The sequence below is a fragment of the Halichoeres trimaculatus genome, unplaced genomic scaffold, assembly GCF_033239565.1.
Source record: "Halichoeres trimaculatus isolate MK-OKI-2021-1 unplaced genomic scaffold, fHalTri1.1 fHalTri1_scaffold_19, whole genome shotgun sequence".
Lineage (NCBI taxonomy): Eukaryota > Metazoa > Chordata > Actinopteri > Labriformes > Labridae > Halichoeres > Halichoeres trimaculatus.
This window is the reverse complement of record NW_027437197.1, coordinates 303,291-324,102: the sequence shown is the minus strand read 5'-3', so window position 1 is coordinate 324,102 and position 20,812 is coordinate 303,291. Positions and strand designations below refer to the sequence as shown.

Below are 20,812 nucleotides of genomic sequence, written 5' to 3'. Positions count from 1 at the left end.
CTCTAAGGGGAACTACCGGAAGTTGAAATACGTGGAGGTAAAATAATCTGTGAGCTCCTTATTTCCTCTCACACTGATAACCTTTCCATCTCCTGATAAATAAATAATTTTCTTTTTTTAAACTTTATTCTGGTTTTTCCTCCTGAACAGCGCGGGTTTTTTTCTGTCACGTGATTTCCTGTAAACAAAGTCACGTGACCAAGCTGAGGACGGGAGCAGAGAGGAAGAGGATCATGTGAAGCTGGTCTCATCAGATCTCCTGTTTGACTCTTCTTCTTCATCATGGTCCGATCGGAGGATGTTCTGGGTCTGATCCTGTTCCTGGTCCTTCATGTTTCGGCTCAGTTCGGACCTCATGGACGGACTCTGTGGCCCGTCCCGTACAGGTAAGAGGAAGACTGCAGCTCTCAGACTAATGTCTGTGCTCAGTAAAGTGAAGTCATGTGACAGGTCGGAAAGATGAGCTCGGATAGAGTTTGACCTGCAGGACACAAAGTTCCGGTTCTGTCCCAAAACCTCATCAGCCCAGCTCCAGTCTCTAAAACCAGCTCCAGTCTACAAAACCAGCTCCAGTCTACAAAACCAGCTCCAGTCCCCGAAACCAGCTCCACAAGTTCCCCACAGAGACCAGGAGAGTCTGCTCTGTCAGCTGTTTGTCAGAAACCTGTTCAGGCCCAGCTTTATGTAAAACTGATCTATGTTAACTGATCTATGTTAACTGATCTATGTTAGCTGATCTATGTTAACTGATCTATGTTAACTGATCTATGTTAACTGATCTATGTTAACTGATCTATGTTAACTGATCTATGTTAGCTGGTGAGTTTTATTAGTCTCAAAATAACATTTGTTCTGTTTGGCGCTAAATGAACGGAGACTGATCTGGAGTCAGTTATCTACATCATGACTCTGGAAACTTTGACCCATGGACAGACAGACAGACAGACAGGTAGACAGACAGACAGACAGGTAGACAGGTAGACAGACAGACAGAGAGACAGGTAGACAGACAGGTGTGGTCTTGTGTGTGTTGGGACATTAATTAACTGTGTAACTCTTAACGAGTCGTGTGGACTGAAGTCCTGAGTGGACTTTTTTGGCTCCTGTCTCCTTCTCATGCTGACTCAGTGTTTTTCTAAAAAACTGACTCAAACTAACTGTGACTCTGAGTAAACCAGCTGTTTGTTTATCCTCATCATCTCCTCTTCATCTCCTCCTCCTCCTCCTCCTCCTCCTCAGGCGCTTCGATCATCGGCCTGAAGCCGACTCCTACTGTCAGGCTCTGTACCCGTTCTGTCCGACTGGAGACCGGGACGGACGGATCCCGTCCATGAGGGACAGCGACACCGTCTCCGTTTACCGGCTGCAAACCCCGGTGTGGGAGTTCAAGTACGGAGACCTGCTGGGGACATTGGTGAGTCCCTGAACCCTCTTTCTATGAGACGTGGTCCAGGTGTAGACCAGGACCCTGTCAGATCTACACACACACACACACACTCTCTGATCTGTGTGTGTCCCTCAGCACATCATGCACGATGCCATCGGCTTCAGCAGCTCAGAGACGGGCTCCAACTTCACCATGGAGTGGTACGAGCTCTTCCAGCTGGGGAACTGCACCTTCCCTCACCTCAGGCCCAACGTCTTCGCTCCTTTCTGGTGTAACCAAGGAGCCGCCTGCTTCTACCACGGCATCGACGACGCCCACTGGGCGCAGAACGGCACCTTGGAGAAAATCGCAGAAATCTCAGGTGAGACTTTGACCTGGACTTTGACCTGCAGGTGGTTTTATGAAGCGTAGAGCTGAAGTTTATGGTTCACAGATGAAGTTTCACAGCTGAATCTCTGCTGGTTGTGGTTTTGGGTTTCTTGTACTAACGGGCGTCTGGATTCTCCCTGTGTCCTGGTTCCTCTCCGTCTGCAGGGAACCAGTTCAACGCCATGGCCCAGTGGGTCCAGGACGACAATGAGACGGGGATCTTCTACGAGACGTGGACGGTCCGCTCGGACCCGGGCCCCAACTCCACGGTGTGGTTCGAGTCGTATGACTGCTCCCAGTTCGTCCACCGTACGTTTAGGAGGCTGACCGACCTGGGCGCCAAGCTCTCCAGCAGGTCTCAAACCAACTACACCAAGATCTACCTGTTCAGCGGAGAGCCCACCTACCTGGGGAACGACAGCGCCATCTTCGGACAGCCGGCTCTGAAGAATCTGGCGACAGACATTCGAAGGTTTTACCACACGTTCAGACCTCACCAGTCCCTGGTGGACTTTGCCGTCAGCCTGCTGGAGGCCTACGAGAAGGTGGTCCTGGAGAAAAGCTTTTACCTCTACTACAACTTCGAGTACTGGCACCTGCCCATGAAGCCCCCGTACGTCAGGATCACATACGAGGAGGTTCCCCTGCCTTAGAGCCGCCCCCCTCAGGTCCAGGAGTCCACGGCCCGGCCTTCAGGGTCTACAGGGTCTACAGGGAGGGTCTATAGGGTCTGTGACCTGGACTACAGCTACAAGAGATTAACTCATGAGCTAAACCTCTGATCACTCTTTCGTTTGGAAACGTCAGCTCGGACACTTTGCTCAGACTGCAGAACTTTGTCCCGTCGGTGCCTAACTTTGAAAATGTTTGTCTTCATCTCTAACTTTCTGAAAGCCAAAGATCTAAACTTTAAATAAAAAACTGAAGCAGAAAAAGTCCCAGCTCTTTATTTCTTCTAAAACAAAAGGACAAACAGAAAGAAGTATCAGATCTTTTTATAATTCATTTTCATGAGATATTTACATTCTCAGGTTTTCTTTGATCAATCTGTAGCTGAGCAGACGACGTGACCTCTCATAGTTTCTGCTTCTTTTCTTAAATTTGAGGTTTTATTTGTTCGCTGCAGCTAAGGGTCATGGGAATCAGACTTGTGAACATAAATATCTCTACAAAGCAGACAAAACTACAAAAATGGAAAAAATGTGGGGTACCCCTCTGTCTTCTTCCAAATTTCTTTTTGTCATAGAGATACTGAAATCCTCAGGGTTCATCTGAACAAACTTTCGCTCCATGAGACCTCTGACCCATGAAATGAAGACACAGAAACAGGAAGTACATTCACGAGTTTTATTACAGGATAAGATCACATGTCCAAACCAATAAGTGTAATCTGAGGACAGGTGAGCAGCAGTGAAGCAGAGAGCGGAGCGCCAACCTACAGGACAGAATCATCAACACGGTCTGATCCGGATCACAGGTCCTCTGGACTCTGTGAGGTCCGCTCAGCTGGAGTTAAGTCTGTAAAGACGACGAGGACATGATTTAACCCTTCGCTTCAGAGCAGCTGCTGCTGTGTGACCATCAGGAGATATGTTAGCTTAGCATCGAGGCTAAAGAACAGGAGCACAGACCATCAGCCGAGCCAGACACAGACCACAACCAGCAGCAGGCCGTTTGGATCGGTACTGATCCGTCCATTTATGACCCACTAAGCTGATCTACACATCTGGTCCACACGCAGTCGTCTCAAAGTTTCATTTCCACTTCATCAGAAAAACACAAAGTGACACCACCTGCTCCTAACTGAGCAGAAACCAGAGTGAGAGTCTGACTCAGTTTGTCTGATCCTGGCTCCTCGTCATTTCGAGGCACAAAGGTGCTGAGAGGGAGCAGCAGGTCCACGGAGCACGGTCAGGTTTGTTCGTTTTCAGATGAAGTCTGAGGCTAAACTGTGAGACGACGGCCTGAGTCCAGCTCCCAGAGACGCTGAGGAGTGAGACCACGCTGGGGACTGCTGCTGGTCTGAGCTGGTCTGTGCTGGTCTGTGCTGGTCTGAGCCGGTCTGTGCTGGTCTGAGCCGGTCTGTTCCACTGCTCCTTCTGAATAACTGAAAACACAAACGTTACAAAAGCAGAATTCATATCAATAAATTACACTGCTCCTCTTCTCTAGAGACTACGGTAAGAAAAAGATCCACCTCGAGCAGAGCGCTCACTCTGCTTCACAAAGAGAAACTTCAGACCCCGACAGAGGGCGGATAAAGAAATACATTTCTATTGATGAGAATCAAACACACAGCGTTTTATATACACATCATTCCACTTCCTTCTTAAAGGAAAAACTCCCGTTTCACTCGTCTGACTTGCCAAATCTCTTCCACTGAAATGGATGGATGTTTGTTGGACAGGAGAACCAGAACGATCGCAGATAAAGAGTTAGAGATGAAGAGGTGACCTCCGCCTCCTCCACCTCCTCCGACCACGACACTGCAGAGAGCAGGAGGAGCAGGGGGAGCAGGAGGCAGAGGGTCACCACAGGGTTAGAGCTGGAACAGGCAAAGAGCAGAAGATAGACTGAAACCTACGGCAGGAAATATTTAACACAGCTGAGACACAGACCGTTTCCCAGAATGCACCGTGAGCTGATGACATCACAGAGATATTAGAAAGTCTTCATCAGACGAAGGCTGAGATCTGCCTCCACATCCAGAAAACTCTGAGCATGAACTTTATTTACATCCACCCTCTGCTCCGTCAGGTTCTCCCTGAGTCAGATCCCAAACCCAGACCCTGAAGGAGTCCTGTAGGAGCCGGGTGGTCACCACGCAGACCCGAGTCTCACCGAGGGAGTCCAGATCATCTGACGTCTGTCCCCAGAGCAGAGGACTTTATTTCTACGGCTTTTTGGTTTCCACGTTAAGGTGCTGCCAGAAATCCGTCCTGAGAGTCTGATCCAGGTCAGGACCAAACAACGGGGAAACAAAAACCACCACATCACCTGTAGACCTCCACAAAGACAGACTGAGTCACACCTGTCTGCTCCTCCTACACCCCCACCCCCACCCCGTCTGCTCCTACAACACCTCCACACCTGTCTGTCTTCAGCTCACAACCAACAGGTCCACCCACACCAACCGAGCCACAGTCAGCCTCTTCTTTAAAATCAGTCTGAAACTTCCTACACCCTCTGACTTTACCCCGTCACAAACACAGACACACATACAACCCAACACACACACACACACACACACACACACACACACACACACACACACACACACACACACACACACACACACACACACACACACACACACACAGCTGGTGTAGTAAACCTCATGCTCAGGTAGAGCTGGATCCTGACTGTGTTTCCTGGACGTGTCTGATGGTTGTGAGCTGAAGACGTCAGCGTGTGGAGTCTGTCTCTGTCTGTCTGTCTCTGTCTGTGGGGCCGTGGTGAAGCAAACATGTCTGTGGTGTTTTCAGTCTGTGGTGTTTTCTGTCTGTGGCGTTCAGAGAGTTTGTGCGCCCCCTGTTGGCACCATGAGAACACTACAGCTCAGCGTCTGAGGCGTTTCGAAGCTAACGGTGTGGTCCGCTCCACAGATCGACGCACTGAGCGCCTCTGTGGCTCCGCCCTACCAGGTGGGCATCATGTCGGGGAACCAGACCCGGCCCAGGTGCTTGGAGACCTCCCAGTGGATCTCGTCCAGGCTGTACTTGTGGTCGGGGATCAGGACCTCCTCCATGATGGACAGCTGGGAGAGCCTCCGCCCACACATCTTCACAAACTCCACGAAGGCGCTGCAGGACACCTCGCACTCCCCCAGGCCGATGGCCGACAGCTGCGTGCAGTGCTTGGCGATGCGGATCAGCTCCTCGTCCAGGGGACGCAGGCCGTTGGCGCACACCACCAGCTCCACCAGACGGGGGCAGTGGAGGCCCACGCGGCCCAGGACCTCCTTGCTGACGGAGCGGCCGAAGTAGAGGTGAGTGACGGGGATCTCGTCGTTGAAGAAGGGGCCGAACTCGTCCTCGTACAGGAAGAAGTACATGACCAGGTTGAATTTGGGGGAGTGGCGCACCATGGCGTCCCAGCTGCTCTTCTTGATGGTGTGGAAGTGCTGCCCGGGGTTCTCGCTGACCACGTCGATCCTCAGGTGCTCCAGGTGGACGTGCTTCTCCGAGGACAGGGCCAGCAGCAGCTCGTCGCTCAGCAGGTGGTAGTTCAACGCCAGCTCCCTAAGGCCATGGCACTGATCGGCCACACACAGGATCCCTGCAGGGGGAGACAGAGAGCGGCTTCATCTTCATCATCATCATCCTCATCCTCATCATCATCATCATCATCCTCATCATCCTCATCATCATCATCATCATCCTCATCATCATCATCAGCATCGGTTAAATCTCAGCTCAGATTCCTACCACCAATAAATCAATCAGGATAAAGACTCTGAAGGGTCACAGACTGAAGGGTCACAGACTGAAGGGTCACAGACTGAAGGGTCACAGACTGAAGGGTCACAGACTCTAAAGGGTCACAGACTGAAGGGTCACAGACTGAAGGGTCACAGACTGAAGGGTCACAGACTGAAGGGTCACAGACTGAAGGGTCACAGACTCTGAAGGGTCACAGACTGAAGGGTCACAGACTGAAGGGTCACAGACTGAAGGGTCACAGACTAAATGGTCACAGGCTCTAAAGGGTCACAGACTGAAGGGTCACAGACTGAAGGGTCACAGACCCTCACTGAGGCCCTGGTGGAACAGACTTGGAGCTCCCTGAGGAGCAGAACTCAAACCCTGTGGGTCGAGGCAGAAACAGGGTCAGGGCCCTGGAGGATTCAGGTCTGGATGTGGTCCAGCAGAGGCTGTGGTGAAAACAGACAGGTGACGGCAGCAGGTGGAGTAAACGCGTTGACTGCTCCTACCTGCAGGAGACACGTGAGGGCAGCTGCTCATCTTCAGCAGTTTCAGGGTGTCGCTGTTGTTGGCCACCAGAACCTTCAGAGACGGGTCGTCCACGGGCGTGTCGTCGATCTTCAGAGACGACAGAGACTTGGAGTTGACGAACACCACGGTCAGAGCCGAGATGAAGTGAGACTGAGAGGAGAAACAGAGAGAGAGCAGACAGAGTTAAACCAAACAGTAACTTCAGGAAGTTTAATGAAACCATCACAGACTCACAGAGACACCTCAGACCATCTGGACCATTTCTGACTGAACCCCCACCCTGGGCCTGTTCCAGACCTGAACCCTGATCCTGTTTTCCTGTTCAGCTCTGTTTCAGCTTTAGGATCACAATACGACACTCACTGTCTCTACACGTGCTCAGGATCTCTGACTGAATCAGACTCTGGGGAACAGGATCCCTGGTTTCTGTCATCTGACGTAAATGTCTGGGACTCCCTCAGGCCTCCAACGTGAACTCACTGGCCTGGTTGGAGTGTTCAGATCCAAAACTCAGATAAATCCTGTTTTTCTTCCCTCGGCTGCTGAACAAACTGCTTTAGCTTCAGTTTATCTCACTTCCTGATGAGACTGTAAGGTTTTCACACTGAGACGTGTCCCTGACCATGAGTCTACAGCTGCTCATGTCGTCCTGTTTGTGTCCAGGTTTCCCCAGATTCAGACATTAAGTTCAAGACGAGGCCATGGAGATAACTCTGCTTCACGTTTCAAAGCCTGAACACACGAGTCAGGAGTGTCAGAAAGTTTTACATCCACAGGACAGAAAGAGCCGGAGAAGGAACGAGGAAAGCAGAGTGTGTGTGTGTGTGTGTGTGTGTGTGTGTGTGTGTGTTTGTGTGTGTGTGTGTGTGTGTGTGTGTGTGTGTGTGTGTGTGTGTGTGTGTAGTGAGTGTGTGTGTGTAGGCAAATCCTCAACCAATAAAAGCGACAGACATGAAAATGTTCAGACAGTGTTTGTGTGTGAGAGAAAGTTTCAGTGAGAACAAAGCTCCACAGCATCATCATCATCATCATCATCATCATCATCATCATCATCATCATCAAACACTGTTGAAAACCCTCCAGACAGAGTCCACGTAGAGGACCAGAGGAAAGACCAAACTTCTGCTCTAAAGAAGAGACACGAGACTTAGATCCTGTGGCCCTGAGGTGGCCCTGAGGTGTCCCTGAGGTGGCCCTGAGGTGGCCCTGAGGTGGCCCTGAGCTGGCCCTGAGGCAGCAGGAAGTAATCTCGTCCTGTCCCTCTCCGTGCTGAGAACAAACTGTGCTGCCTTCAGCTCCACACTCAGATAAGAAGAGCTTCAACAAACTGTCCTCAGCAGACTTTACAGCAGACACACCTCCACCTCTTCAGCCATGAGGAGGAGTGAACACAACGTGGACAGATGAACAGCTGTGACGGCCCTTTGACCTGAAGCTGGATCCGGCCTTACCTTTGGGACCTCCATGAAGCTGGGCCTGGCCGTGGAGATGAGCCCCAGGGTCTTCAGGGAGCAGTTGACCAGCTGGGACAGGATGTCACATGCTGCCTCTGCAGACTCTGTGCTGCTGTCGACCTGACAGTCCAAAACAGAAACATCCAGAGTAAATATGAAGCACACGTAGCCCAGACTCCAGCCAACAGTCTGTCCACAGGTGTGTGTGAGCACACACACTGCAGCTCTGCCCCTCCTACCTTGAAGCTGACGTACTGCAGGTGGTTGGAGTGCCTCTTTATGATCTGCTTGATGAGATCTGGGTGTGTGGCCTTCAGGTAGGAGCTGGCCGGCTGGTTGAGCTCAAACTCAAAGCACCTCCACAGCTCGGGCATGTGAAAGGTCTGGTTCCAGCCGCGGCACACCTGGGAGGCATACGCCCGGTCCAGGAGAGGGAGGTACTGGAAGATGTGAAGCAGGAGCTCTGGGGGGAGTCTGGCCCAGTCGCAGTCTGTGGACTTGCTGGCTGCCGCCAGAGCCTCGGACTCCTCGCTCATCTGCGTCCGCACCTTCTTGCGGGTTTCTGGTGGACTCTCACTGGAGGAGGAGCTGCTGCTCTCCCCTCCTCCTCCTCCTCCTCCTCCTCCTTTCACCCTCTTCATCCTGACAAACAGACAACAAGCTGGTTTCAGTGCTGCAGAGGCAGAAACATTAGAGCAGCTCAAGAGTTCATAAATCAGATTAACTGAACTGATTCAGTGTGAGAGCAGATCTTTACCTGTTCACCTGAGTGCACCTGTGTGACAGGTGAGGGTGAATCTAAGAGTATCACATAATTCCTCCTCAGAGCAGAAACAGAAGTCACTCATTCACTCCTGCTGCACTTTCTCACCTAACTCGTCCTTACAGCTGCATGTTTACAAATTATAATTGTGTTTACATGTGTTTACGTACAGCTGATATGTGTAAACATCAGATCCCACACTGATGTCAACAGCCTAAAGTGATCAATTCATTCACTGAAACATGTTTCTCTCTTAGTTATTTTAATTTGGAGTTGATGTTATTATAATAAACTCATGTGCTGTTGATTTACCGTCACGCAGCTTTAGCAGGGGCCATGCGTTAGCAGGTACCAGTCAATATAACGATGTCTGACGGTAAACATTCACTTATGGACCAAACAACGACCTGACTGCCTCAGCAAACAGCCTCACAGCTCAGTGAGACTCAGTAAATGACAGGATTCATATTTCAGCTGCGATTAAAACGAGTTCAGCTAAAGTTTGAAAGTTGAATGAAGTCACGCAGCGGTAGCTTGATTAAAGCCAGCGTTAGCTTAGCTAGCATAGTTTACGCTGTTGACAGACTGATGAAACCTTATTATAACTCCTCTATTGGCGCTAAAAACCTCCCTAACAGAGAGTTAATGTTTTTATTTCTCCCTCACGGAGCTGTTAGTGGAGCTAACTAACACACACACAGCCTCACCTTTCTGTTTACACTCCGCAGCAGCAGCAGCTAGCTCTCAGCTGGTGGCGGAGAATCAGACCTGTGACGTCACTCTTCAGCTCTTCAGCCCGGGCCGGAACAGGACGGACTCATGGGTCCGACCAAACTCATCAGAACCAGTGTCCAGAAGCTCAGAGTCCACGGCGAGCAGCGGGCCTCAGCGCGGTGTTTACGGGCGGTCCGGACTCTGCTGATCTCGATCCTTCGCGGGAGTTTGGGCCCCCCCTCCTCCGAGTCTGAAATGGCGAAGTGTTGTTGACAGCCGAGGGGCATCATGGGAAACTGCAGTGCGAAATGGCTGTTGGTAAAGATCGTCTATGAGGGAAAGATGCCTCACTCGGTGCATTAAATACTGTATGAATATAAAAACAAGTTAGTTTTTCTGGAGGTAAAGTTTCCTGGTTCGGTTTCTTCTTAACCCCCTGACTACCAGGAAAAAAAGATATAGTCCAATCACAAAGATTTTAAGATTCCCCAATCTTTGTGAGGTTATTAAAATACTAAACACATTTTTTTTTTAAAGTTTTTTACATTTCAGATTTTATGTATATAACTAGTATATTACAATGTTAAAATACGGTAAAAGTTATTCAGACAATGTTCAGATGTGTTGTTTGCTTATTAAAAAGTTTTATACACTTACTCTTCCTCTTCCCATTAATTGCACTTCCACTGATGGACGCCATTTTCCTTAATGAAAAAGATTCAGGTTCAGTTTCTTCATATATTACAATTTCTGCTGCGGAAAAAAAAGCAGAGCAGGCAGTTTGTAACAGGAACACAGGCTTTTACAGAGAGACCGGAAATGGGCTCAAAGGTGATAAAAACATCAATTTCTTCCACTGACTACTGACTTATTTATCTTCAGATTCAAACGGATCAGGTTGACCCCTGGTCCAAAGATAACGACAGTCTCTCATTTTATAACCCCAGATTACTGAAATGATAGGTGTGATGTTGACGTCCAGTTTGTGTGTCTCTAACTTGAATAAAGATGCTGATTTTGAATAAAAGTCAGATTAAAACTTTTCAAACGTGTGTCACCCAGCAGACAAACAGAGACAACATGTTTTCCAGACGTTAAACTGTTTGGGTCAGTTTTGTCACTGTTGTGACTTTAAATCAGTCTAAAACAAACAGCTGTAATAACTGAATGTCTTCAGTTTTCGCTCGTTAAAAAAACCACACAGTGTGTACTTTGCGAAACAGAGAACCTGGTTTATTACCATTCAACTCCATCCACCACAGATATTACAGAGCAGATTCACAAGTATTAAGCTTTTTTTATATAACAGCAGCTGTTTTTTCCACACTCTGTATCCCTGACCCCTGACCCCGCCCCCTGCCTCCTACACGGGAAAAGCATGACAGGTGCACACATTTTATTTGGTGTGAGGACTGGCCCCTCCGTCATCCAGCTCTAATCACTGCGAGCTCTCACTTTGAAGCTTTTGGTTCTTTTTTTAATCTCCACAGAGCTGCTGACAGGATTTACATCCACCCTCATTGGCTCCTCCATCTCGTGTCCAGACAACAGAAGAGACCCGACATTTAGAGGAGGGGATCACGACTGTCTACTGTATAAAAATGTACAGTGGCTTTATTGACATACATTCCATAGGTTAACAGCTGCAAAATAGGAGGCACACCCAGTATTGCACTTCATTAAAAGTTCTGGCTCAAAACATAACCCAGAATATCAAACAAAACTGAAGTGAAGAGTAGCAACTTCGGATACAGCTATTTGAATAGTATCATATATACAAGATTAGATAAATCGTACACTATTTTCCTCCCAAACATAATATTCTTAACAGTCTTATTCACCCACTCATCGTTTTTTTTGTCCGTCAACCCATGATGCACTTGACAGTGGAGAATACTGTACAAGATTACGAAAAGTTTACATACAACAATATTTTAAATTTATAGTTAGGAAGCTGGAAATACGGCCTGTTCCTTTTTTTTAAACCCACGCTGATCCACGTTTGCCTCCAAGCAAATTCGTTTCATACCCATCTTACACGTCAGAGATCAGGAGGTGTGCAACGTCTATAGAAGCCGAGGGGATACACCGGCCGCATGCAAACACGTCACAAGTTAATTTATTTTTTCTTCTTTTTAAATTTCTATTGTTCTTTTTTTTCGTTCAGGTTACTCTGATCCAAGAGGAGCCGCAGCTCCAGGTGGCAGCCGAGCCCGGATCCTGATGTTGGTGGAAGAGCAGACCTGAGGACTCTTGGCGTGAGAGCAGAATCCTGGTCCAGCATCCAGGAAACCTGACCAATCAAGAGCCAAGCTCCGGGCTGAGCGTCAGCAGCAGCCACGAATCACAGTAGACAAACTGGTTTCAGTTCAAGTCTTGGTTTAGAAGGTGTGGGCGTTTCTGCACACGCCACAGCCCAGCGCAAACTCCTCCCCCGTGGGCGGGTGCACCACGTGCAGAGGGCACTCGCTCCCCTCCAGCTGCTTCCCTTTGGGCCCTGAGGGACACAAACACAGAGCTGGTTAGTTTCTCTGTCAGGACGCGGCGCTCTGAGCCCGACGTCGTCACAACCACTCAGCACCTGCAGGACAGTGGGGCAGCTCCTCTTTGGGGACGCTGGTCATCCTCTGGAAGTCGTCGTGGCAGGCGTTGCAGAAGTGCGTGGTGCCGAAGCAGAAGAACACAGCCACAGAACAGCAGTACCGGCATTTATACTCCAGGAAGTCTGTGCCGTGCTTCGAGCACATCTGGAGGACGCAAGAGGAGAGAGGTCTGAGCGCGCACACGGACAGGAACCAGAGTCCCTGACCCAGGACAGGAACCAGAGTCCCTGACCCAGGACAGGAACCCGAGTCCCTGAAACAGGACAGGAACCAGGACACCTGGTCCCTCTGTTCCAGTCTTTGTGCTAAGCTAACCAAGTGTCTCCATCATTTACTCACCTGAGCCCTGGACACATCTGAGCACGCTCCACAAATCAGCTCACTGGGGTCGTAGTCATCTCCCTGTCCGGCCTCTGCGTCACAGCGAGCCTCTCCCCCGAAGTAAGCCTGAAGAGACAGGAAGCAGAACACCTGAACACCTGAGAGTCTGAACACCTGAGAGTCTGAACACCTGAGAGTCTGAACACCTGAGAGTCTGAACACCTGAGAGTCAGAGCACCTGAGAGTCTGAACACCTGAGAGCCTGAACACCTGAGAGTCTGAACACCTGAGAGTCAGAGCACCTGAGAGTCTGAACACCTGAGAGCCTGAACACCTGAGAGTCAGAGCACCTGAGAGTCTGAACACCTTTGCTTCCTTACCTTCTTGCACTTGTAGCAGACGTAGTAGGCGTATCTGTTCATGGCGAAGCCCGCGGGGTCGTTATGGAAACGGGCTCCTGGTGTGGTGATGGCCTCGCTCTTGTGCAGACCCTCGTACTCCAGCCTCATCAGAGCCTTCCTCCTCACGTCCTCGTACAGCTCCTTGATGGGGTCCAGCAGGTCTTTGATCACGGAGTGGTTGATTTTGTTCTGAAACAGAGACCGGTTTTAGTCCAGAGGTCCAGTTCAGGTCCAGAGGACAGGTCCAGAGGACAGGTCCAGAGGGGGGCCGGCCTCAGAGACGACAGAGGAAGAACAAACTGGAGTGATCCACAGAGAGGAGGGCTCAGTCCCCTTCAGGACGAGCTGAGACAGTCCCGTCTCTCTGTGGTCTCTGAGGCCCTCACAGACCAGCTCAGCAGACTCCTTACCTTACAGATGGGACACAGCATGAACCCAAACGTGATCCTGGGCCCAAGCCAGCGGTTCTCAAGAACCCGACGGGTACACTGGAGGTGGAACACATGAGTGCAGTCCAGCTGGAAGACAGACATCAACAGAGACCCGTGAACAGAGACCCAGAGAGACAGATCCATGAAGAGAGACCTGTGAAGTGAGAGGAACACCTGGAGCAGCGTTTACCTGAACAGCAGGGGCAGCAGAGAGCGCCTCGGTGAAGCAGATCATACACATGTCGTCAGCATCCTGCTTCAGACAGCCCGTGTTCTTGTCACAGCCGTGCAGACACGGCAGGCACGCCTCCTCGTTCTTCACTCCTCCACAGGGGTGTCCACAGGGGTGGGTCTTACTGCAGGCCAGCTTAGCATACTCCTGCAGGAGAACCAGGAGGAGAGGGTCCTCTGAGGCTTCCAGAGTTTATATAACACACGCTGTACCATCAGGCTAACATCAGGCTAACATCACTGTACCATCAGGCTAACAACAGGCTAACATCACTGTACCATCAGGCTAACATCAGGCTAACATCACTGTAACCATCAGGCTAACATCACTGTACCATCAGGCTAACATCACTGTACCATCAGGCTAACAACAGGCTAACATCACTGTAACCATCAGGCTAACATCACTGTACCATCAGGCTAACATCAGGCTAACATCAGGCTAACATCACTGTACCATCAGGCTAACATCAGGCTAACATCACTGTACCATCAGGCTAACATCAGGCTAACATCACTGTACCATCAGGCTAACATCAGGCTAACATCACTGTAACCATCAGGCTAACATCACTGTACCATCAGGCTAACAACAGGCTAACAACAGGCTAACATCAGGCCAACATTACGCTAACATCAGGCTAACATCACGCTAACATCAGGCTAACATTACTCTAACATCAGGCTAACATCAGGCTAACATCAGGCTAACATCAGGCTAACATCAGGCTAACATCACGCTAACATTACTCTAACATCAGGCTAACATCAGGCTAACATCAGGCTAACATTACACTGAATCATCTGTCTCTGTGGGGGGTCCATCTCTGTGGTTTCTGTCCCTCTGAGGACGTCTTTAAGGTGAGCGCTCGCTGCAGCTGACCTCTGACGGCCGTTTACAGGAGGAAGTTAAAGCTGTGATCTTCTCTGGATGGAGGAACTACGGCTGCAGTCTGAGGGTTTTTCATGTCTCATATTTTCTCTAATCTGGTGCAGAAAAGGATCCAGGTGGTAAATCCCTGACGGAGCGTCACAGACCTGCAGGAAATAACCGTTCTCATGCTAACTGTCGGGTCTTACAGTACCTGGCAGTCTGGATCGGAGCAGACGCTGCCCACTGCAGACAGCTCAGTCCCGTTCCTGGTCCCACAGAACCTGCAGGCGTCGGAGCTGCTGGAGGCGGGTTTACCTGCAGGAGGAGCGGAGCGGGGTCAGAGGGGACAAACCGGCACAGGAGGAGACGTGAGGGCGCTGTGGAGGGATCGTCTCACCTGTGTGCTCCCTGAACTCCACCATGGCCTTCATGGTCTTTGAGTCTGCCAGAGCCATGAGCCAGAACAGCTTGGTCCTCCCACAGCCCTCATGGAGGTCCACCTTTATGGCCTCCTCCTCCTCCTTAAACACCTGGGAGCACAACAAAGGTCAACACCTGAAACTCCACGTGCTGCTCCTCTAGGGGTCGTCTCCCTTCATCAGATTATCACAGTAACACAGCAGACAGGAAGAGAGACAGGCAGAGAGAGAGACAGGTAGACAGACAGACAGACAGGCAGACAGACAGGAAGAGAGACAGACAGACAGACAGGAAGAGAGACAGAGAGACAGACAGACAGACAGGAAGAGAGACAGACAGACAGACAGACAGACAGGCAGACAGACACACAGACAGACAGACAGACAGAGAGATACAGGCAGACAGACGGCGTGTTGGTACAGACCTGTCTCTGGTGGGAGCGCGTGCGGCGGTGCAGGTGGAGGAAGCGGTCACAGTCGGTGCAGAGGTTTCCACACATGTTACATAAGATGATGGCCGCCGTCTCTCCGTCGTCGTGGTTATCACACATGGGCTGAGGAGGAGGAGGAAGAGGAGGAAGAGGAGGAAGAGGAGGAGGAGTTAGTCTCTGACCACCTTCACTCTGTCACCGTGGAAACCACATCCTGTCTCTCACCATCTGCTTCTGCTGCCCGTCCTTCCCCATCCAGCGTCCAGAGGACAGCCTGTCCACGTGGTCCTGGTCCAGCACACAGAGCGAGGCCAGGGCCAGCCACAGCTACCAGTCCACAAGGCCCACAGAGACCACATGGACCACAGAGACCACAGAGACCACACAGAGGACAGAGGACAGAGGGTTAATATGACTGACTTCCTGTGTTCACAGGAACACGCCGTGTGTGTGACAGGTTACCCGTGTGGTGGCGATGCAGCGGACAGGAGAGCGATGCTCCTCCTCCATCTTGGTCAGAGCGATGATGGTCTCGGCGATGGCGTTTTTGGTGACCCTGGACCAGGCGTCTGAGAGGTGACCCTGAAAACAAACAGTCAGTGAGTCAGGGGGTCTGGTTCAGGTCTGGATCAGCTCACAGACAGACTGGGACTCACAGCTGCCATGTCTTTGACCAGCTTGATGATGATCTCGGCGATCTGGGGAGGGGTGGAGCCCTTCATCCACCAGTGGCTCTCTCCTCTGCGGATGTAGCTGAGGGCGACAGAGCAGCAGCGTTTAGCCCGCTGTGAGCTGCAGGCGTTTCAGAGCAGCACCTGAACGGACTCTGGCTCACCTGGAGTTGAAGATCATGGGCAGCGTGACCGTGGTCACTCCTTTTCCTGCCGCCATGCCGGCCGTGCCGGAGATGGTGGTCCCTTTGGCCTTGAGCTGCACGGTGAGCGCTTTGGCGATGCAGCCCAGGAACATGTCCAGGATGCAGAGCTTGTTCCAGTCGCCCTTCTCCGTGGAGTGGATGATGTCACTGATGTCCGCCGGAGGCAGAGCCTTCACCCCGATGATGCTGGCGAGGCGCACCGGCGTGACCTCAGGGAGGACGCGGCGCAGCAACGACGTGACCTGAGACCAGAGGAGGAGACACAGAGAGCAGAGAGTGAAACTGGACCCTGTGGACCAGGTGGTCTGTGAGACACGGATCCACATCCTGAGGTCTAAAGGAGGTCTAAAACACAGGGGGGTCTAGACCTCATGGAGGATCAGAGCTGGGCACTCAGGCTGAGTCCTGTGGAGGGTCTGATGTTCTGGTGTTTGCTGTGATATGAAGACAGGAGGTCAGGTCTAGACCCTCTTTGTGAAGGGGATCCTGTACTCATGGAGGGTCTTCAGGAGACCCCCTGTAGAGAGCCTGTTTCTACTCTGAGTGTTTGCTAACCGGACCCTCCACAGAGCTCCTCTGAACACCTGGCGCCGGCGCCCACCTGTCTCTGGACTCTGGGGGAGGCCGTGTGCAGCAGAGAAAACAGGTCCTGCATGAGCGTGAGCTGCTGGGCCAGGTACTGCCGGCCCACGTTGGAGCCGCTCAGAGCCAGAACCATGGAGAGCAGCTCGAAGCAGTACGCGTCTGAGGAGGCGTCGTCGTCGCTGGGCTGCGAGTTGGCGTTCTCTTTGCTGGAGATGGCGTGCTCCCACTCCTCCCTGACCCGTGTGGCCTCCATGCGGATGGCCTGGACGATGTGGGCGCACACCTGGACACAGAACAGAGCGGCTCAGGGACGGGAACATGTGACCCCGCCGAGCGTCCCTCAGAGCGTCCCTCAGAGCGCGGCGCTCACCTGTTTCTGCAGGTTGGTCAGTTTGCTCCTGCTGAAGATGATCCCCACCATGTGCTCCTTCAGGTCGGCGTCAGAGGGCACCTGGGACAGACACAGAGGAGCAGGTGAGGAGGAGGAGGAGAGGAGGAGGCGTCTGGACACAGGAGGTGTCTCTCAGCCACAGGACTCACCTTGTCCTCTCCTTCAGGGGAGGACAGCAGGTTCTTCTCCTCCTGCTCTGGAGTGGGCTCAGCGTCTCCACAGATCAGTTTTCCAAAGACCTGTGGGGGCGGAGCAGAGGGAGGAGGTTAGACTCTCACCTGATGCCTCGGTGGCGCTCGGCCCAGGGGGCGGCAGGTAACACACCTGAGAGGTGATGAGGCGAAACACCCGCAGAGTCTCCGCCTCACAGTTCTTCTGCTGAGCCATGCTGGCCGAGATCTGACCCAGGATCTTGATGCTCTCGCCCTCTTTCCAGCCCAGCACCTTGACCTGTCGGACCCTCAGGGTGTTCTCGGGACCCTTCAGCTCCACCTTGATCACATGATGGTCCCCTCCAGGAAGCTCGCTGGTCACCCAGCCCATGTGGCGCGAGTCGAGGTCCACCTGTAACAGAGGACAGTCTCAGAGAGCTGACCCACGAGGTCCGATCCAGAGCGCAGTGAGACCTGGATCAGACCGCAGACTGGGGGACAGACGGGGTACCTGTTTGATCCTGCAGAGGTCCTCCATGGCCTTCCCACACAGGAAGGTCACTGATGTGACTTTGTTCTGTGAACAGAGAGGAGGAGCACCGTCAGAGAGGACCAACAGGTCGCAGCTTTACATCACAAACACAGCTCCGCCCCCATCAGTGACGGCGGCGCCGCTCTCACCCCGATGTCTCTGGAGTTGTCCACGTGCACGGACACGCTGGAGGCGTTGATCCCTTTCACACAGCTGATGGTGATGCTCTTGGTTTTGTTCTTGTCTTCGTCTCCAGACTCCCAGAAGGTCTCCGTGGAGCCGTCCGTCAGGCTGCCGATCATGGCGGGCCGACTGGACGTCTTGATGTCCACCACGCTGGTCAGGTCCTTCAGACAGGTCACCAGGCAGAGATCCTGGAGACACACGGACACGTCAGGCCGTCAGCTGCTGCTGGGTGATCTGTGTGTGTGTGTGTGTGTGTGTGTGTGTGTGTGTGTGTGTGTGTGTCTGCTCCTGCCTGGCTCATGGCCTCGTAGCCTGACTGCACGCTGATGTTGAAGCTCTCCTCGCTGTCCCCGTCGTCAGACTTGGACAGGATGTTGTTGATGTGGTGGAAAACGTTGCTCTGATGGAGGAACTGATGGTCCGACTGTTTGAACTTCAGACTCCAGCACCTGGAGGAGGAGACAGGAGGAGGAGGAGGAGTCAGGAGGAGGAGACAGGAGGAGTCAGGAGGAGACAGGAGGAGTCAGGAGGAGTCAGGAGGAGTCAGGAGGAGTCAGGAGGAGACAGGAGGAGTCAGGAGGAGTCAGGAGGAGTCAGGAGGAGACAGGAGGAGTCAGGAGGAGACAGGAGGAGTCAGGAGGAGTCAGGAGGAGTCAGGAGGAGTCAGGAGGAGACAGGAGGAGTCAGGAGGAGTCAGGAGGAGACAGGAGGAGGAGACAGGAGGAGTCAGGAGGAGACAGGAGGAGTCATGAGGAGGAGACAGAGAGCGTAGTTTCAGGCTGAGCTCTGGTGGTGAACACTGATCTGTTAGGCTCCGCCTCCTTGGTGCTGCTGAGTCGTTAAAGCCGACTGTTTCCTCTGAGCGGGATGTCAGGGTTGATGACAGATTTCATGCGTTGGTTCAGCGTGTTGTTTACCTGAGCGCCATCTGCTGGAGGGAGCTCCCACTGGGCAGGGACATCATGAGGTCAGAGATGGTCTGCAGCAGGCGGTGGAAGGTGTGAGGCAGAGGATGAGCGGCCTCTCCGGCTATCACGATGTCTGACAGAGGATGTTCACAGACGCCCAGGTCTCTCTCCTGTGGGGGACCAGACCCTCAGATTAACAGACCTGAACACCATGAAACCACCTGGCGCCCTGTAACGCTCTGTTTACGCTCCGTGACGCCCTGTGTCGCCCTGTAACGCCCTGTGGCGCCCTGTGACGCCCTGTGGCGCCCTGTTTATGCTCCGTGACGCTCTATGAAGCTGCACTCTACCTGCTCCACCACCTCCTTGTTCCCCTTGTTCTCCTCGTCCTCCTCGTCCTCCGGCTCACAGGGCGAGGGCGTCAGAGACGCCACGAAGTGCCAGAGGATGTCGTGCAGAGAGGTGGTCTGGATCACGTTGCACAGGAGCCAGTTGAAAGCCTGAGGGGTCAGAGAGCAGAGCAGTTACCCCCTGACTGAAACAGACCCCAAACTGAGCCCACAGAGCAGGAAGAAGGACTGAGGCACCTCCATGGCGAACACCCTGCAGGCAGACTTCCTCAGGGCGTGCCTCATGGCCACCTCCAGACCCTCCAGGTCATGGTGCTGGATCACGAAGGCCAGGACCGGCCACTGGAAGTTCCTCTCTCCTTTACTGAGCGAGCCGTGAGCTGAGATCAGCCTGGACAGCTCCGGGGACGGGTGTCTCAGGAGAGACGATCCCACCTCTGCAGAGGAGACGCAGGAGGTCACACACACAGGAAACACTCAGCGAGGAGATCACCTGTCAGGGTCTATAATCACCTGCATCCCCGCTGTGCACCCGGCGTCTGGGCACCGCCTTGACTCGAGCCGGGGACGGAGAGTGCTGCTTGTCGTACTCGGACGCTACCACGGAGTACGACCTCTGGAACACGGTCCGCTTGGCCGTGTCGCTGTCCGTGATGGGACTGGTCTCCAGACTGAAAGACAGCCAGTAAGAGCAAAAACAGACTCTTATCGTTTTGTTCTGCAGAGCACTGAGCACGCTCAGAGCACGCTCAGAGCACGCTCAGAGCACGCTCAGAGCACACACAGAGCACGCACAGAGCACGCTCAGAGCACGCTCAGAGCACGCACAGAGCACGCACAGAGCACGCACAGAGCACGCTCAGAGCACGCTCAGAGCACGCACAGAGCACGCACAGAGCACGCACAGAGCACGCTCAGAGCACGCTCAGAGCACGCTTAGAGCAACACATGACAGAACTATGGAGAGACAGAGATTATCTACGACTTAGACCATCAGGTGGGACCATCAGGTGGGACCATCAGGTGGGACCATCAGGTGGGACCATCAGGTGGGACCATCAGGTCAGACCATCAGGTCAGACCATCAGGTGGGACCATCAGGTCAGACCATCAGGTGGGACCATCAGGTCAGACCATCAGGTCAGACCATCAGGTCAGACCATCAGGTCAGACCATCAGGTCAGACCATCAGGTGGGACCATCAGGTGGGACTATCAGTGGTGAGAGGTGTTACCTAGGGGGCATGGACTTCATGTTGCTCTCTGGCTCCTCGAACACGTTGGGGCAGGCGTCAGGAGTCACTGAAATATACGGCGCAGGAACGGAGGTGGAGCGCAGATACCTCATCTCGTCCTGGAAGAGGTTATCGTCCTGAAAGGCGCCGAAGTTCTCCGTGTGCTGCCTGGAGAAAGAGACAGGGAGAGGTTAGCACGGCGTCTCAGAGTCTGGTCGTGGTCCCTGCAGGCCGTCTGTCGGTC

At 52.5% G+C, this 20,812-nt stretch overlaps 3 protein-coding genes across 14 annotated transcripts in view; 1 reads left to right on the top strand and 2 right to left on the bottom strand.

Moving 5' to 3' along the window:
* Positions 1-202: 202 nt before the first annotated feature.
* cln5 (CLN5 lysosomal BMP synthase) lies at positions 203-2,683 on the top strand. Its single transcript, XM_074695657.1, has 4 exons — positions 203-386; positions 1,240-1,414; positions 1,523-1,748; positions 1,922-2,683. The coding sequence occupies exons 1-4, from the start codon at positions 283-285 to the stop codon at positions 2,407-2,409; spliced, it is 993 nt and encodes a 330-aa protein (XP_074551758.1). The 5' UTR covers positions 203-282; the 3' UTR covers positions 2,410-2,683.
* Positions 2,684-3,391: 708 nt separating this feature from the next.
* On the bottom strand, positions 3,392-9,947 carry LOC141808582 (F-box/LRR-repeat protein 3-like). Its single transcript, XM_074695247.1, has 5 exons — positions 9,636-9,947; positions 8,405-8,807; positions 8,163-8,285; positions 6,690-6,861; positions 3,392-6,034 (listed from the first exon to the last, which is right to left on the bottom strand). The coding sequence occupies exons 2-5, from the start codon at positions 8,804-8,806 to the stop codon at positions 5,394-5,396; spliced, it is 1,338 nt and encodes a 445-aa protein (XP_074551348.1). The 5' UTR covers position 8,807; positions 9,636-9,947; the 3' UTR covers positions 3,392-5,393.
* A 903-nt stretch (positions 9,948-10,850) lies between these two features.
* mycbp2 (MYC binding protein 2) overlaps positions 10,851-20,812 on the bottom strand; it is a 53,753-nt gene continuing 43,791 nt past the window's right edge. For 9 of the 12 annotated variants that reach the window (XM_074694745.1, XM_074694748.1, XM_074694746.1 and 6 more), the window contains 25 exons: positions 20,570-20,736; positions 19,848-20,018; positions 19,572-19,771; positions 19,335-19,484; positions 18,994-19,154; positions 18,369-18,525; positions 18,040-18,264; positions 17,870-17,935; positions 17,531-17,770; positions 17,356-17,445; positions 17,186-17,266; positions 16,832-17,098; positions 16,189-16,472; positions 16,010-16,106; positions 15,816-15,935; positions 15,579-15,680; positions 15,348-15,476; positions 14,901-15,033; positions 14,715-14,818; positions 13,589-13,777; positions 13,378-13,485; positions 12,947-13,156; positions 12,585-12,692; positions 12,224-12,389; positions 10,851-12,139 (listed from right to left, as the gene is read on the bottom strand). In XM_074694745.1, coding sequence (XP_074550846.1) covers positions 12,024-12,139; positions 12,224-12,389; positions 12,585-12,692; positions 12,947-13,156; positions 13,378-13,485; positions 13,589-13,777; positions 14,715-14,818; positions 14,901-15,033; positions 15,348-15,476; positions 15,579-15,680; positions 15,816-15,935; positions 16,010-16,106; positions 16,189-16,472; positions 16,832-17,098; positions 17,186-17,266; positions 17,356-17,445; positions 17,531-17,770; positions 17,870-17,935; positions 18,040-18,264; positions 18,369-18,525; positions 18,994-19,154; positions 19,335-19,484; positions 19,572-19,771; positions 19,848-20,018; positions 20,570-20,736 — 3,841 coding nt within the window. In that variant the 3' untranslated portion in view covers positions 10,851-12,023. Of the gene's footprint in view, positions 12,140-12,223; positions 12,390-12,584; positions 12,693-12,946; positions 13,157-13,377; positions 13,486-13,588; positions 13,778-14,714; positions 14,819-14,900; positions 15,034-15,347; positions 15,477-15,578; positions 15,681-15,815; positions 15,936-16,009; positions 16,107-16,188; positions 16,473-16,831; positions 17,099-17,185; positions 17,267-17,355; positions 17,446-17,530; positions 17,771-17,869; positions 17,936-18,039; positions 18,265-18,368; positions 18,526-18,993; positions 19,155-19,334; positions 19,485-19,571; positions 19,772-19,847; positions 20,019-20,568; positions 20,737-20,812 lie in introns of all 12 variants that reach the window. The other 3 variants (XM_074694755.1, XM_074694743.1, XM_074694753.1) reach the window with 1 other exon arrangement.

Bases quoted from the DNA above. Each gene is read 5' to 3' on its own strand.
- cln5 (XM_074695657.1), top strand. From the start codon at position 283: ATGGTCCGATCGGAGGATGTTCTGGGTCTGATCCTGTTCCTGGTCCTT. The intron at 387-1,239 runs GTAAGAGGAAGA...CCTCCTCCTCAG, and splicing joins CTGTGGCCCGTCCCGTACAG to GCGCTTCGATCATCGGCCTG. The intron at 1,415-1,522 runs GTGAGTCCCTGA...TGTGTCCCTCAG, and splicing joins GAGACCTGCTGGGGACATTG to CACATCATGCACGATGCCAT.
- LOC141808582 (XM_074695247.1), bottom strand. From the start codon at position 8,806: ATGAAGAGGGTGAAAGGAGGAGGAGGAGGAGGAGGAGGAGGGGAGAGC. The intron at 8,286-8,404 runs GTAGGAGGGGCA...TTGGACTGTCAG, and splicing joins TGCAGTACGTCAGCTTCAAG to GTCGACAGCAGCACAGAGTC. The intron at 6,035-6,689 runs GTAGGAGCAGTC...CTCCCCCTGCAG, and splicing joins CCCTCACGTGTCTCCTGCAG to GGATCCTGTGTGTGGCCGAT.